This window comes from Pollicipes pollicipes, unplaced genomic scaffold (assembly GCF_011947565.3).
Source record: "Pollicipes pollicipes isolate AB1234 unplaced genomic scaffold, Ppol_2.1 Scaffold_4219;HRSCAF=4965_pilon_pilon_pilon, whole genome shotgun sequence".
Lineage (NCBI taxonomy): Eukaryota > Metazoa > Arthropoda > Thecostraca > Pollicipedomorpha > Pollicipedidae > Pollicipes > Pollicipes pollicipes.
The window spans coordinates 29231629-29246437 of NW_023596448.1; the positions used below are offsets into that span (position 1 = coordinate 29231629).

At 57.3% G+C, this 14809-nt stretch overlaps 1 protein-coding gene across 1 annotated transcript in view; it reads left to right on the forward strand.

The window, feature by feature from the left end:
• LOC119095139 (intersectin-2) overlaps positions 1–14809 on the forward strand; it is a 151655-nt gene that overhangs the window by 93433 nt on the left and 43413 nt on the right. The window contains exon 5 of the mRNA XM_037218022.1: positions 4930–5024. Coding sequence (XP_037073917.1) covers positions 4930–5024 — 95 coding nt within the window. The remainder of the gene's footprint in view (positions 1–4929; positions 5025–14809) is intronic.

Sequence of the window (14809 nt, forward strand, 5' to 3'; positions counted from 1 at the left end):
TTGTTAGCCGCACCCCCGCTGTTCGAACCCGCTCGGTCCGTGTCCGCCACAGTCAGCGTATCACTGCCGTCTTGGCCGCTTTGTCCGCGCCATTCGGAGTCGGCGCACGGCGCTGTCAGCAGTGCTCATCATTTGCAGTTGGCTCACGACGCCGGTGGTCCGGTGGCGGCCCGCTCGCCGTCGGCTGGCGCGCCGTTGTTTTCGCCGCCGGCGCGCGCTAGGGCTGGGCACGCGCCGGCACCACAACTTTACGATATTGGCTTTCATTTTACACACATGGTGGATTTATGGCGACACTTAGTCGGCGCCGCCCTCGGGGAGCGCGCGGCGCGAGGTCGCGTAGGCTGGAGGCCGTGTGCAGCCGATGCTGGTCCGGAATGCGGCCGCCGGGCTTCAGAGGCGTAGGCACGGCAGAAAGTACAGGGGGAGTACATGTGCGGCAGGGGGAGTACATGAGCCAAGTTTTATCATGTCAGTCCTTTTCATGTGCAACTGCGGGCAGTGCAATGGAAAATGTTCAATGTTCAATTTCCACACAGACTTGGGTCAGGGCCTTGCACTCCCATAGATGTGATATCCGTGCGAGGTTCGGATGAATCCGGTCGCGCACTTTCGTTAATTCATGCTGCGCACTTTTCTGCTGAGCGTTATGCGCAAAATTTCATTTTTCAATCATGTATGCACCCTTGCGGCATGTGATCGCCTTACCACGCGTTACGTAAGCTGTGATGTGCTGTGACACGTTATGATATTGCACTAGGTACCCTGATTGGTCAGAATACGCCTCGCTGAACGCAAGCTCATGCAGAGACAACTGATATTTCATACAGATCGGTAAGCCCTTCACCTGAGTGTTAAATTAGAAATACCGGAAGTGCCGACACCTCAAACATGTGCAATATCCGGAACTGTATATTTAGGTACCGTAGAGCCTGTCTACCACTTTGCAGCCCAATTCAGCAACCAGGCTGCAGCTAAATTATCTATTTAAACTATTACGCGCTGATGCTCACCCACTTACAGCGGTGTGGTTGTTAACCGTCACCGAGTGATGGATATAGCCGGAGCTGTACCTCCCGAAACAACGGACGAACAGTCAACGATTGCTTGCAACAGCTATAGCTAGAGTGAATCTCAAGATGCACTCAATTCGTATTTTTACAAGCTTGCACTCTTGCGTGCTTCCAATCTACCACATACGGATCATCCGTCAAATACCACTAGTTACACTCACAGGTGCCGGATACCCATGCCGGCGCCGGCTGATAGCTCACCACTCCCTTCATGGTGGGCCGACAGCGGTGCAGCCGCGGCCGCACACCGACCCCCCCCCCCCCCTCCTCCCGTAGTGGTCCAGCGGCTGCCGCGCTATCGCCGCCTTCAGACAGGCCCGCTGTACCGGGGTGTTCGGGCGTTGCCCGGCTGGCCAGCGACCGCCGCCGTCTCCTGCCCTGGCCAGGCTGGTCCGGGCGTACCGGGGCGTTCGCGCTCTGCCCGGCCGCCGCCGCCTCCTGCCCCGGCCAGACTGGTCCGGGTGTACCGGGGTGTTCGCGCCCTGCCCGGCCTCCGCCGCCTCCTGCCCCGACCAGACTGGTCCGGGCGTACTGGGGCATTCGCGCTCTGCCCGGCCGCCGCCGCCTCCTGCCCCGGCCAGACTGGTCCGGGCGTACCGGGGCGTTCGCGCTCTGCCCGGCCGCCGCCGCCTCCCGCCCCGGCCAGACTGGTCCGGGCGAGAGAGCTGCGCAGCCCTCTCGCCAGAAAGGTCACTGGGCCAGCGCGCACACAGGAAACTTGGGGCGCCCGGCGCCATTTAAAATTTATGACATGTCAGACGACGGCCTCAGCAACCGGCGTAAATATTCTGTCACAATTAGAGGCTTCTTGAACATAGTTTACAGACTCCATATTATCCAAGCATCATCTGGCTTCAGCACTTCCAGGCGTGAAGTTTCTTAAGTGATTAATAACTCGTTGCTTCAGCGAGAAATTGCAACTATTAAATCATGATTTTTAAAAAAGAATGTGTCAACGTCAAGTCTTGCAAGTTTGGGTAGTCACATTTGATTAAAGGCGTAAGTGGGACTCATCTTCAATGTTTGGTAATACACCAACCAAAAAACACGCATCATACTTTAAACGATTACCTTAAAGAGAGTCGACGTGAGGCATGTCCGCCTGTCGAAGTCTGAGTTACAGTAGAACTGAAGGCTGAGTGCATGCTCAACATTTAACATTCATGCATGCCTTGCATGCATTGCGTTGCATGCATGCATTCGTCCATCCCTTTAAAATATGCCGTCATACGTAAACTGCGCGCCATTTCATAAAGATCATGGCAAAGCTCTCTAATGTTTGTACATACAGTTATCCGAACAATCCTTTTTCTTTCAGAAATTGCAACGCTGTACGATACGTGATCAGGCATGCAACCTACCGCCTGTACAGTCCTCATCTGAGTCGAACGTGTAGGCTTCCATGGTCTCATTCCATTATGCATACTGATCGCCAACCCATGGACTGTTTGTTTGAATTTTCTTCACTCTAGCTTAGAGTCCATACGCCGGTATACCACGATAGCTAACTGGCTGTATTGGACGGCGTAGGTACTGCATGCGCGTCTGTGTGTGTGTGTGTGTGTGTGTGTGTGTGTGTGTGTGTGTGTGTGTGTGTGTGTGTGTGTGTGTGTGTGTGTGTGTGTGTGCCTGTTTGTGTGTACGTGCCTGCGTGCGTCTATGCGTGTGTGTGTGTGTGTGCGTGCGTGCGCGCGAACGCTTTTCCCTGATACCTGTCATTTTGAAGTCAAACGAAGCGTGTCGGTCGGGATGTTTGCCAAGGGTCGGATCAGTACCGGCTCACCGCCCGTGAAGACAAAACAGGCTGAAAATGGAGCGCTGGGATCGCGCCGAATGCAGTAGGCTTCAAAAGGGGCCTCCTGATCACCCCGTCGTCAGCGCCTTTGATCGCTAACATGGGCCGATACGGCGCGGCGGAGGCCGACGAGCTGGCGGCCGGAGGGGGGGGGGGGGGCGGAGGCGCCCGCTGCGCCGCTGGAGCTGACTGCTGATCGTGCTGGAGCTGGGCGCCGCCGTGCTGGACCTGCGCCGCCCAGCGGCTCAAGCCCGATGTTTATTATGCATTACATAGAGTCGCCACCAGCGTCTCGGTGGTACTCCCCCGGCTGACGCTCGCTCCCGTCCTCGCTGCGCCGTCCGCCTCCTGCCGCGCTCCGGCCGGGCCGCGCCGCCGCCTCTGGTGCGATCCCCGCGCCGGGCCGGGCTAAGCCGCAGCGCTCGCGCGCCGGGAGCTCGCCGCCTGCCCGCTTCGGCGCCGATTAGCCCGTCACATCCAGCCGGCGCCCTCAGCATGCAAATGTGCCCGGCGGCGAGGCGGCCGGCGGCAGCGGAGCGCCTCCTGACCCGGCCGGCGGCGCGAGATGGCCGCCAGCGGGGCGACGCCGCCGTTGGCCGCCCCGGGTGGGAGCTCGGGTCAGCTGGATTCAGGGGCCGCCCGGGGCGCGTGGCGCTCCGGCGAGCAAACATTTACTTGTGACCGAGTGATAAGCGAAGTGCCGCTGGTAGGTCAGCAGCTCAGGGTCTCGATGTTGACTTTCGTTAGGTTGACATCTCAGGGTCCTGATGTTGACCTTTTTGTGAGGTCGATGTCTCAGGGTTCCGATGAAGACTTTTGTTACAAGGTCGACATCTCAGGGCCCCGGTGATGACCTTTGTTAGGTCGACAGCTCAGCGTCCCAGTGTTGACCTTTGTTAGGTCGACAACTCATGGTCCCGGCGTCATGTACTGTGCTTGACCGCTCAGCTGATCTCAGTGTTGATCCGTGTCGGCATACCACATCCAAGTGCCCTGTATAACGCCACATCCCCGCCCTCTCAATATGCAACCCACGCGGCTGCCAAATCTGTGCTGCCAGATCCGCAGCGCCATCATTTTGCTGAAAAATCAAATCCTTCTCGCCCATTACGCGATTCGTTATACCGGCTGAAGTATTCGACAGTCGCTACGCGGAGCGTTAAATTAGAAAAATGGCCCAGAATGATGTCTTCATCTTCTCGCTCGAAATGAGCGTGTGGACGTGGCGGGAGCGGTGGCCGTAGCCCGTGCTGCCAGTGGCGAGTCCAGGTGGGGGGAAAAGGCCACCCCGCGGAACGTCAAGATTTACCTTCATCTGTACCCGATATAATTAAACAACTGGATTCAACAGCGTCATTGCTGACGACGCACGTGGTCTCCTGGCTGGTGGACTCGTCCGCCGGAGTAGCGTGCCTCGATCCGCCGCCGTCTGACGCGCTGCTGCCGCCCGGTCCGGCGCCTCGCCGGATTATGGTGGGATCCCGACAGTGATTTATCATCCGCGTCACTGGCGACTGCCCGGGGTTTTACCCGTGTGTAGGCGGCTGCTCAGCCGAGCCGGCGTTCAGAGACAATGGAGACTGGAGAGACGACCGGCGCCACCGGCGCCACCAGATAGCGACCGCCCGGCGTTATGGATGGCTCGCGCAGCTGATAGTGCGATGCAAGGGCGTGGTGATGATCGCGTGATACCGTGTTACTGTTTGCACTGGCACTGCAGCACCCAGACGACAATACGATAAGAGCTGTAGGCGCGCGGGAGGATAGCGGAAATATCCATTCGCTGGCTCGCGGTTACCATGGATACGCGCTGCCTGCGGGCGGCGTGCTTGCGATGAGACTTTGGTGCTTTCATCCGTCGGTGCAGCTGTCCTCGCCAGCCTCACTTCTGAGCCAGCCTCAGCGGACACCAGACACCTCCCAGTTGTGCCGCAACGCCTCGCAGTCGGTGTGCAGTCACGGGGTGCGGGCTGGCCGAGGTCCGGCTGTCTGCCGTCTCCGGCGCCGCCGCGTGCCCCGTCCGTGGCCTCGTGTGAGAGCGGCGCGTGTCTCCTGTTTCAGAGGCGGTGTACGGGTGCCGAGCACGCGCCGTCCGAGACCACAGGGACGCCAGTGACCCGCAGTCGCTCAGCTTCAGCCGGGGTGACGTCATCACGGTAAGTGCGGGGTGACGTCATCACGGTGAGGGTGGGGTGACGTTATCACGGTAAGCGCGGGTTGACGTTATCATGGTGAGCGGTGACGCACTTCAGTGTGAGCCATGAACTGGAGACTGAAGTGACCGTCTGCTGCATATCGACGTTGGATTCGACGAATTGGGGCCGCTTGTATGGATCGTGTTGAAATCATAATGCGATCAATGCAATGAGGCACCAAAATCCTTCCAGCTACTAAATGCACAGACAATGGTAGCGAACTATTATGACGGTCAGACACTGGCGCATGTGTGATGAGTTCAACATGACCATGTTGGGCCAAAAGAAACAAAGCTCATGACACCGTCAACATTTTACTGCGGATTCTGCCCACCCTGGTTGGGCTGTTGGCGCTTTGAACACCTCTGGGTTTACCTCTGGACCAATTAAGCCTAACAAGCCGCCTTCTATGGCTGGCCGGATTCGAGGGCACGGTCTGTGGTCCTGGCCCAGAGGGACACGCCGTCGGGCTGCTGACCTGACCGCCTTGGGCGAGCGTCACACCCCTCGCACCGGGGTATACCATGGCGTCAATCACTAAATCACAATAAACATAATGTATAATGACATGACGTCGATCGACCGGAGCGGCAGCCGACCACCGGCGTCACTGGGGATTCTGGGGCCTTGTTCCTGTGCTGGCGCTCGCTTACGTCAGCGAGCGTTGAAGGCAACGGCTGGCATTTTCAGAGCCGGACGGCGGGAGAGTCAAACATTCAGCTGAAATGCCGAACGCATGATCAATTTTGCAAACAAGAAGAGATCAATTCTGGCTGCTGCAGGCTAGTAGCTAGAAGTCATGGACGTCATGTATAATGTATGTTTCGCTGCGGCGGTCTAAATTCATCCCCGTTTGCTGGTGGTTGAACCGAGCGACGCGGAGGTCGCTGACCCGTGGGCTGCCCGAGGTCCGGCGTCACTGCCGCGAAACAGAGGAGCTGGAGACGAGTCCCATCACAGAACGCCGTGTCACGCCATGCTGCACCACAGCACAGCACAGCGCAGCACCGCACAGCACATGTCACCTCAACTCGCCTCACCCCACCTGACCTGACCTGACCTGACCTGACCTGACCTGACCTGACCTCGCCTCGCCTCACCTCACCTCACCTCGACTCACATCACCTCACCTCACTTCACCTTACCTCATCTCAGCTCATCTCAGCTCAGCTCACTTCACCTCACCTCACCTCACCTCACCTCACTTCACCTCACCTCACCCCACCTCACCTCACCTTTTCTCATCTCATCTCGTCTCATTTTATCTCACCTTACCTTACCTAACCTTACATCACCTCACCTCATCATCTCAGCTTACCTTACCCCACCTCACCTCACCCCACCTCACTTCACCTCACCTCACCCCACCTCATTCACATCACTTCACCTCACATCACCTCACCTCACTTGATCTCACTCACCTCACCTCATCTCACCTCACATCATTCACCTTACCTCATCTCAGCTCACCTCACCTTACCTCACCCTTCCTCACCTTATTTCAAACTCTACTCAGCTCATCTAATCTCGTCTTACTCCATTCTAATCCACTCCAGCCTCTCCACACGCACACCACACCACGATACATCACATCACACCACACCACATCACGCCACACGGCACCGCAACAAAACGCAACACACCACGCTACACACCACACCACGCCACACCATGCCACGCGGTATCATGCTACTATTTTTTCGTGCCATATCACTTCCCGCTGCACCAAACCATCCCACAAAGTGCAATATGATGTCATGTCGTTTCATTTCGATTTACACCATTCCATCTTCGTCATGACATCTCATGCCATGTCATGACATCTCATACCATGTCATGCCATGCCACATGCCATACCATGCCCTGCAGCATCCCTTGGGGTGGAACTGGATTCATCCATTGCTCAAACCTCGTCATCTCGCATTGAAAACTCATTACTTTCTCTCCGTTGGCTGCGCGCTGTCACCCTTGAAAGGCCACAAGACAGGCAGGTGCTCCTCACACCGCCACTGTGGTGGGAGGAGTGCTGGTGGTGGGAGGACTGTGGTTGTGGGAGTGGGAGGAAGCAGTCGCATGCTCCAGCGCCCCAGGCCAGCCCCGCACCCCATGCTCCAGTGCTCCAGCTCAGCCCCGCGCCGCATGCTCCAGTGCTCCAGGCCAGCCCCGCACCCCATGCTCCAGTGCTCCAGCTCAGCCCCGCGCCGCATGCTCCAGTGCTCCAGGCCAGCCCCGCACCCATGCTCCAGCCCTCCAGGCCAGCCCCGCACCCCCATGCTCCGGCGCTCCAGGCCAGCCCCGCACCCCATGCTCCAGCCCTCCAGGCCAGCCCCGCTCCCCACGCCTGGCCGTCGTGTGACGCACGGCGCGCCAGACCGTCCCGTGCAGTGTCTGTTTGCTCAGCGGGTGTTTCCCAGGGTCGGGAGAGGGATTATATCAGCTGGGACATCGGCGCGCCGGCCGTACAATAACAGCGCGCCGTTTCCGCCGCGGCGCGCGGTCTGCTGACGGCCCGCGCCAGAATGGCCGCCGGGCGGGGGCTTTAGGTCACACTTGGAACGGGGAGAACGATGGCATAAAATGTGGCCGGGGGAAGATAGACAGGGAATGGTTGAGTGTTTTGATTAAAAGAAGGAAAATAAAGTTGGTCGACGCGATCGCCATTCTCTATCATGATCCGGATGAGGATAACGCTGAGAGAATGGCACGTTTTCCCCATGGTAACTCTGTTGACTCTAGTGTGGAAAAGCCTGCAGTGCCTCTAGAGCGCTGCTGGGCTGGACCACTGAGAGGAGATTTGTACTAAAATGTCATCTGGCTTCCTTACACATTGATTCACAATATGCGTAGCGAATAAAGGCGATCTTATACGGCTCTTACTACCCCACCGAAACAATACTTTTTGCACATGCGTTATCTTATGATACGACGCCCGCAATTTCCATCATGACACCTAGAATCTCTTTTTTTACGAAATTTGGATGCGTAAAATTTGTCGAAGTAAATAAGCACCGAAGCTACTTTCTGCACCCCCTGGATGAATACACCGGTCCTGAAAATTAACGACAAACAACGTAATTAATTTTTAGCAATGACGGAACTTTTTACTTTCTGGGACGAGAGCAAACAATCTTGACAACATTCCGACACTTTCCGACACATTCCGACACCCCGGTCGTTGCGGGTGTTTCGTGCGCCGAGCGCGAGCTGTGACGCGTGGCTGTGAGCGCAGGCCTCCCTGCCGTGGGGAACGGTACAAACTACCAGCGGACAGTCGTTCCGCCCGTCGTATTTCAGCCCGTCACGCAGATAAGCGTGATTTAGCATGGGGACGGGGAAACGGGGCAGTTTTACGGAGGCGCCGACCTCCCGCTGTTGCAGAAACGCGATGTCACGCCCACCGTCAAACAGGAAAAGCTTTTGGTAAAACATGCCCACCAACTCGCTGCCCACTGTCTCCAACGTCCCCAACAGCAACCCCACGCAAGCTTCTCAACGTTTTCCACAATACTAGTCGCGTGGTCCCCCACCTCAAAACACCTCTCTTCCGGTTGTGTTCCCCCCTGCAGCGGGCACTCCCCCCCCCCCCCCGGCAGCTGGCCCTCCCTCCCCGGCAGCTGACCCTCCCTCCTCGGCAGTGGACCCTCCCTACCCTGGATGAGTTACCGCGCCCTGACTCACCGGCGGAGCGCCGATCCCTCCTGCAGAGAGAGCGACGCTCGACCCTAGATCAGCCCTCCTCCCCGCTACCATTAGGGCGGGTCTGCTGGCGCGCCGTGTCCGGCACCCCTGTGACACACTCCCTCCCTCCCCCACACTCCCGCTCTCACCCAGGCGGAGCTGCGGCGGCTCTGATTCACTCTCGTTCCGAACTGAAGCGTATTTCATGATGTAATGGCTCCGTGCCATGCAAAGGTCGTAGATTTCGGCCGCTGCCGGCCGCGAATTTGCCCTTTTACACTCCATAACTTTGGAGGGCTGTGCCACTACATCTATCATAGGAGTTTCACGTGCTGAAAATGTTGGAATGGCCGTCGCGACCTGTAAATGTGTTGCAAGCTGCAGTTCTTAGATTTAACAGCATCATCGATGATTTTTACCATGAGAATGCGATGTCTTCACTTTCCGTCCAGGCTTATCGCGGTCGAAACTTCTGACCCATTACTGGAATGAGCGCAAATCGTATACTATCGATTTGTGATCAGAATGCGCGACCCACTGGCAGCTAATTTTGGCAGTCCGTTTACCAGGCGTACTTCTGATTGTGTTTGGACGGCACTGCATCGTCACCCCACCACGGCATCGCGCGTTGGGCCTTGTGGGGCTGCAGCGAGTGATAGCGAGTTAGCAGCGAGTGCCAGCGGGTTAGGCTGGGCGAGGCGCTCGGCGTGATCCTCGCGCTGGCCCGTCGCCCGCGGCCGGCCTGTGGTCGCGGTCGGTTTGCCCTTCCATTAGGCCGGATGTGTACATTCCGACCCGTGCGCGGCGCGGCATGGCGGAAGGGGAGGGGAGGGCGGCCGAGAGTGCCGGCCCTCCCAGGAGTCCCCGGAGTCGAGAGCCATGTTTGGCTACCTCTCGTCTGACATTCGATATTTCGGGATGGATATTTCGGGGCGTCTGAGCCGTCGCCACGTATGGTTTAATATTTGGAAGATGAAGGAAAATGTCAAGTCCCTCAGAGGCTACCGTCGGCTTTCTGGTCCTTGCCGGTGGTTGATGGATGACACGTATTTGAATCATTCATATCGGTTCTTATCTATCTGCGTGCCGGAATATTTTTTGCCCGCTTTGTTCCCGTCACTTCCGCTCTGTTTTTGTCTCAGACCCGCCGGCACAGGGCGCCGCCCTGCAGCGGAACTATTGGCAGCAGGTGCTGGCACGCGCGCCGACGGCGCCTCGGGCCGTCTCGGTCGGCGCCGGACACCCCACTCCCACCCCACCCCACCCCCAGCCCCACCCTCATCCGACAGCACCCTCAGCGTGCTGGAGAGGTGGCGAAGAGGCCGAACAATAGGCCGCGCCGTAGGAGGAGCGGGCGGCGGAGAAAATCAATCACGAGTGGTGCCGAACCGGGCCGGGACGGGACGGGTTGGCCGTCGGCTCCTCTCCTCGGCGTCGGTGGTCTGATTCAGGGCCCGAGCTGCTGGCTGGACTGCGCCGGGGCTAAGGCCGCCCGTGGTGCAGACGAGTCGCCGCAGTCGTGCGCTGATGCTGCAAAAATCGGGTCGAAGCTTAGGACAGGAGCGGGTCTTGCGGTCGGATGCCCAGTGCTAGTAGTTGGATTTTGTCATCTATGCACTCGAGCTGATCTGTCTTTCGGCTCGGCACTAACTTATGGAGGGCATCGATGAAAAGTGGAAATTAGCATGGAAAAATCTACGCACTGATTAGATGTAAAATGGAAATGAAGCGCAATAGTGGCAGTTATAAATGTGTATTTTGGAAGGCGATCTTTTTTGTCATGCATTGGATTCTATGTTGCAAGCTGCTTACAGCTGCGGATTTCCAATTTTCGTTTTCTGGCCGACACAGTACTTTTTTAACATAGAAAGTTTTCAAAATTACCATAATTAAAATAATCAAAATTACAGTCAGATTTTCTTTCCTAGTTAGCATTCCTGTACGTAACTTCCATGGTCGAAAGAACAACTTAATGATGTTCAGTCCAGTGAGCATGCTGCGTACGAAAATGCTGCCACGGTTTTTGCGTCTGCTTCGAGGGCCGCCAATACCATAAGCTTGGTCGGGAAGTGTCGAATCCCCGCCCTGTGTCCCGCTTTGTCCGCAGGCTTCCTAGGGATCGCGGGGCCGCGAACAAAAAAATGACACGTGGTCCCGAGCTGGCAGGGGAGTGAACGAACGTGGCGTGGTAGGCTGTGCCGCACACATAGGTCGGCTGCGGTGCAGCCTACCTAGCGCGGTGGTTCGGCTGCGGCCCATAAACTCTCGGCACGCGTAATCTAATGACTGTGGTCACCCAGGCCAGGAAGGTCTGTCAGGCGGGATGACATCGGACTTCGGCTTCGGCTGCGGTTCGAGATGGCCTGTCGCGTTTCCAGCGCTCAGTAGGCGGCCGCTGCAAACGTTTTCGAGCGAAGTGTGTCTGTCAGAGTTAGACAGCGAAATAAATCTCGTGGCCTTTCTCTCTACCCGTAGCATCTATGCTTGTCTCAGAATTGGCTGGATGTCGGTGGTGTAAATGTCATGCCCTGGGATGTCCAGTGCGGTTTAACAGTGGCAGAAGGTCGCCTCTATTGCGAAGGAGTAACGAGTCTGACCCAAGACAGCGTTTGGTGCGTTATTCCGCCAGTTGCGTGCTTTGGAGTGTTTGTGATGTTATCGCGCTGTTGTGAGAACAGTTTTGGAACCGTAATTATCTGAATGGGTGAGTGACGGATTCAGCTGCCCTGTCTTCCTGGCCTGTTTTCTTGGTCCATTGTAAGAAGTACATTCAGATATTAATACTTTGTCACCCAAAATTATCCCAACAAAGTGCTGCTGACAGCAGGGACGGATCCGAAGTGCCGCTTTGGAGGGGGACGCGGGGTGACGTCACGGATTTTGAGCTGGGTGACCAGGATTCTTCAGGGGGCCTGCTGACAAAGTTAGGTCTTCTTACAGGAGCCGTCCTGGGCATTGTCTTACTCCAGGGGGAGTGGCATCGAAGGTATGCGCATTCGTATCAAGTTTTACATGCTCCATATCCAAGCAATATCCGGAATGGAGGCAACTATCTCCTCTGCTCGCCACCCCTTCTCTTCTGCTGTGCCGACCCTAGGGACGGTACCTTCGTAGTCACCAACGTCCAAAAAGTTGTCCTAAATTTAAAAGACCATCAGATCCATCACCTCAAGAGGCATTCTAAACTGATTCTAAACATTTTGTTGGACATCCTAGATTTGCTTTCAGTTGCATAAAAACATTATTGTTTCCCCGACTCGCCCGCTTGATAGGGGCCCGATTGTTCCTCGATTACCTGATACCTCGATTGTTCCTCCCCTTCCCCCTTGGAACCTTGGTTCACAACCGTATGCTTAATCTGAAGAATGAAACCCACAACAGTAAATAGAGGGACCCGTGAATACAGCCATCTTGATTGTACGCTATCTCACAGCATACCTGCGTTACCCACTGGGCCATGAGAGGGAGCCACCCTTAACTGGGTGTGGCCGGAGCATCTTGCTAATAGCCCAGCGTGCTGCGCGGCCATTTGGTCGCCCATGCGGGCCCGATGCTTGAGCCAGCTGATGATGCTGGGGCATGCATAGCTTAGATTAGCCGAAATCCCCAGGCGACGAGGCTGAGCGAGATAACGCAGGCCGTGCGTGTTGCCCAGCGGCGGTCTGTGTTTCGGACGCTGAGGAGTTGCTGAACTGTGGTGATCTGTCTTTCCGACGCTGAGGAGTTGCTGAACTGTGGTGATCTGTGTTTCGGACGCTGATGAGTTACTGAACTGTGGTGATCTGTGTCTCGGACGCTGAGGAGCTCCTGATCTCATGCTCTGCGACCTCCGCACGTCAGCAGGCAGCGTTCCTGATTGAGATCGACGTCAGCTGGTCTTCGAGTGAATCGGCTCTTCGGCTGAGGCCGTTGGTGTGACGTCACGATTCGTCCCTTTGCCGCCACCCCTCCGCTTCACGCGCAGTCGGGCTCGACACGGATGCGCTGCGTCGCGTCCCCGTTTGTGGTCACGGATGTGCTGGTACGTGCATTTATGGTGGATGTGTCAGCGTGGTGCCAACAGCGACCATCGCGTGGGACGCGAGTAGACGCCTGGGAGGGGAGGCCAGCGCCGGGCGGCCAGCCGAGGCCAGCCGCGGCTAGCCGAATCACGCACAGCTGCGCAGGGCTGTGAGAGTGGCTCAGGACGGTCAGCGGTGTTTCTGTTGACTCTGCTGCGCAGGGCTGTGAGAGCGGCTTAGGAGGTCAGCGGTGTCTCTGTTGACTGTCACTCGGAGCTGTGGGAGCGGCTCAGGACGGTCAGCGGTGTCTATGTTGACTCTGGCGCGCACCGCTGTGAGAGTGACTCAGGACGGCCAGCGATGTCTCTGTCGACTCTGCTGCGCAGGGCTGTGAGAGCGGCTCAGGACGGTCAGCGGTGTCTCTGTTGACTCTGCTGCGCAGCGCTGTGAGAGTGACTCAGGAAGGTCAGCGGTGTCTCTGTTGACTCTGCTGCGCAGGGCTGTGAGAGCGGCTCGAGACGGTCAGCGGTGTTTCCGTTGACTCTGCCGCGCAGAGCTATGGGAACGGCTCAGGACGGCCAGCGGTGTCTCTGTTGACTCTGTCTCACAGAGTTGTGAGAGCGGCTCAGGACGGTCAGCGGTGTCTCTGTTGACTGTCACTCGGAACTGTGGGAGCGGCTCAGGACGGTCAGCGGTGTCTATGTTGACTCTGCCGCGCAGAGCTATGAGAGCGACTCAGGATGGCCAGCGGTGTCTCTGCCGACTCTCGCCAGGTGCACTTCTGCGGATAACACAAGACACCCGAGGAGACCAGGCACGACAGGGGTAGTCCTGCGGGCTGCGTGGCTACGACAGGTCCCCAGGCTGGTGTCCGGCGCAGACGGCAGACACATGGACCATTAGTGGACAACAGTAGAACGCCTTCAATCACCAGCGGACATAAGGCACAGCTGGTGGATGAGCAATACAGAACTTCTAGCAGACACCGTAGGACAAGAGAATAGATAAGGATTTCAGTGGACCGCCACACACGGTCTCCGCACGTATGTGCTGCCAGAGGATCTGCGGATGCCGGTACGTCTCAGGCAAGCTGCAGACGTCCGGACACTGCTGTCGGAAGACCACAACAACGCTGGTGGACTCTGTGGACCGCCCAACCAGGTGATGTCCTTCCAACTGGTGAAGTCTGCGAAGGTTTACCACCGAAGACCTGGGTCAACATCGACGGTCCAGGAAGACGGGGCGTTTTGCAGCACCTGGCAGCCTCCGTGACCTCTCCGGAGCGCATCAGAGGCAGCTAGCGGACGCTCTCGCTGGTAGACGCCTGGAAGGTAGACGCCATGCAGAGGCTCCCAGGTGGGGGTGCCCGAGCAGAAGGGCGTCCGAGAGCGCGGCGACCGGTGGGGGAGATTCCGAGACCGATGGGGATGCTCCGTCGCAGCCGCGCGCTGCCCAATCCCCTTCAGTCAGATTCCGACTTCCGACACTACGGCACGGCCTAACGTGCACCATCCAGTCAACTTTTCCAATTTCGGTCGGAGATTTGGCCTATCTCCGACGGCCGGCCATGGCCGCTTAGCCGCAGCATGCGTCTTGATTAGCGTCACATGACGCACTCGCTGAGCAACTCGCCGCGGCAGATACCGATGAGCGCGGCGCAGTTTAGCGCCAATTTAGCGCCGGTAAATTAGCCCTTGTCCTCCGGGCTAGGTCATTAGCCCCGGCGCCGAGCCTCTCGAGGCCACTCGGGTCGGTGAAGTCGGCGCCCACGGTGGTCGCCCACGCCGGCGTCCAACCGGTCGGCGCCCGGCGGCGAGGGCCGCCGAGACTGGGACGTCCGTCGGGGAGCCGGCACGGCAACCTGCCAGCACGGCCGTAGCTCTCCTGTACTCCTGCCCGCATGGCGTCAATGGTGGACTGTTTTCGTGTTCAATGCATTTGGTTAGGTACTGGATTGTTTTGAGGTGAGCGATTCTTTGAGGGATTATTTCATATTTGTATGGAGCTTTGAACTAAGGAGGCTTTGAAGAAAGAAGTTTTGGAAAGGATGGATTTGAAACTGAGTTT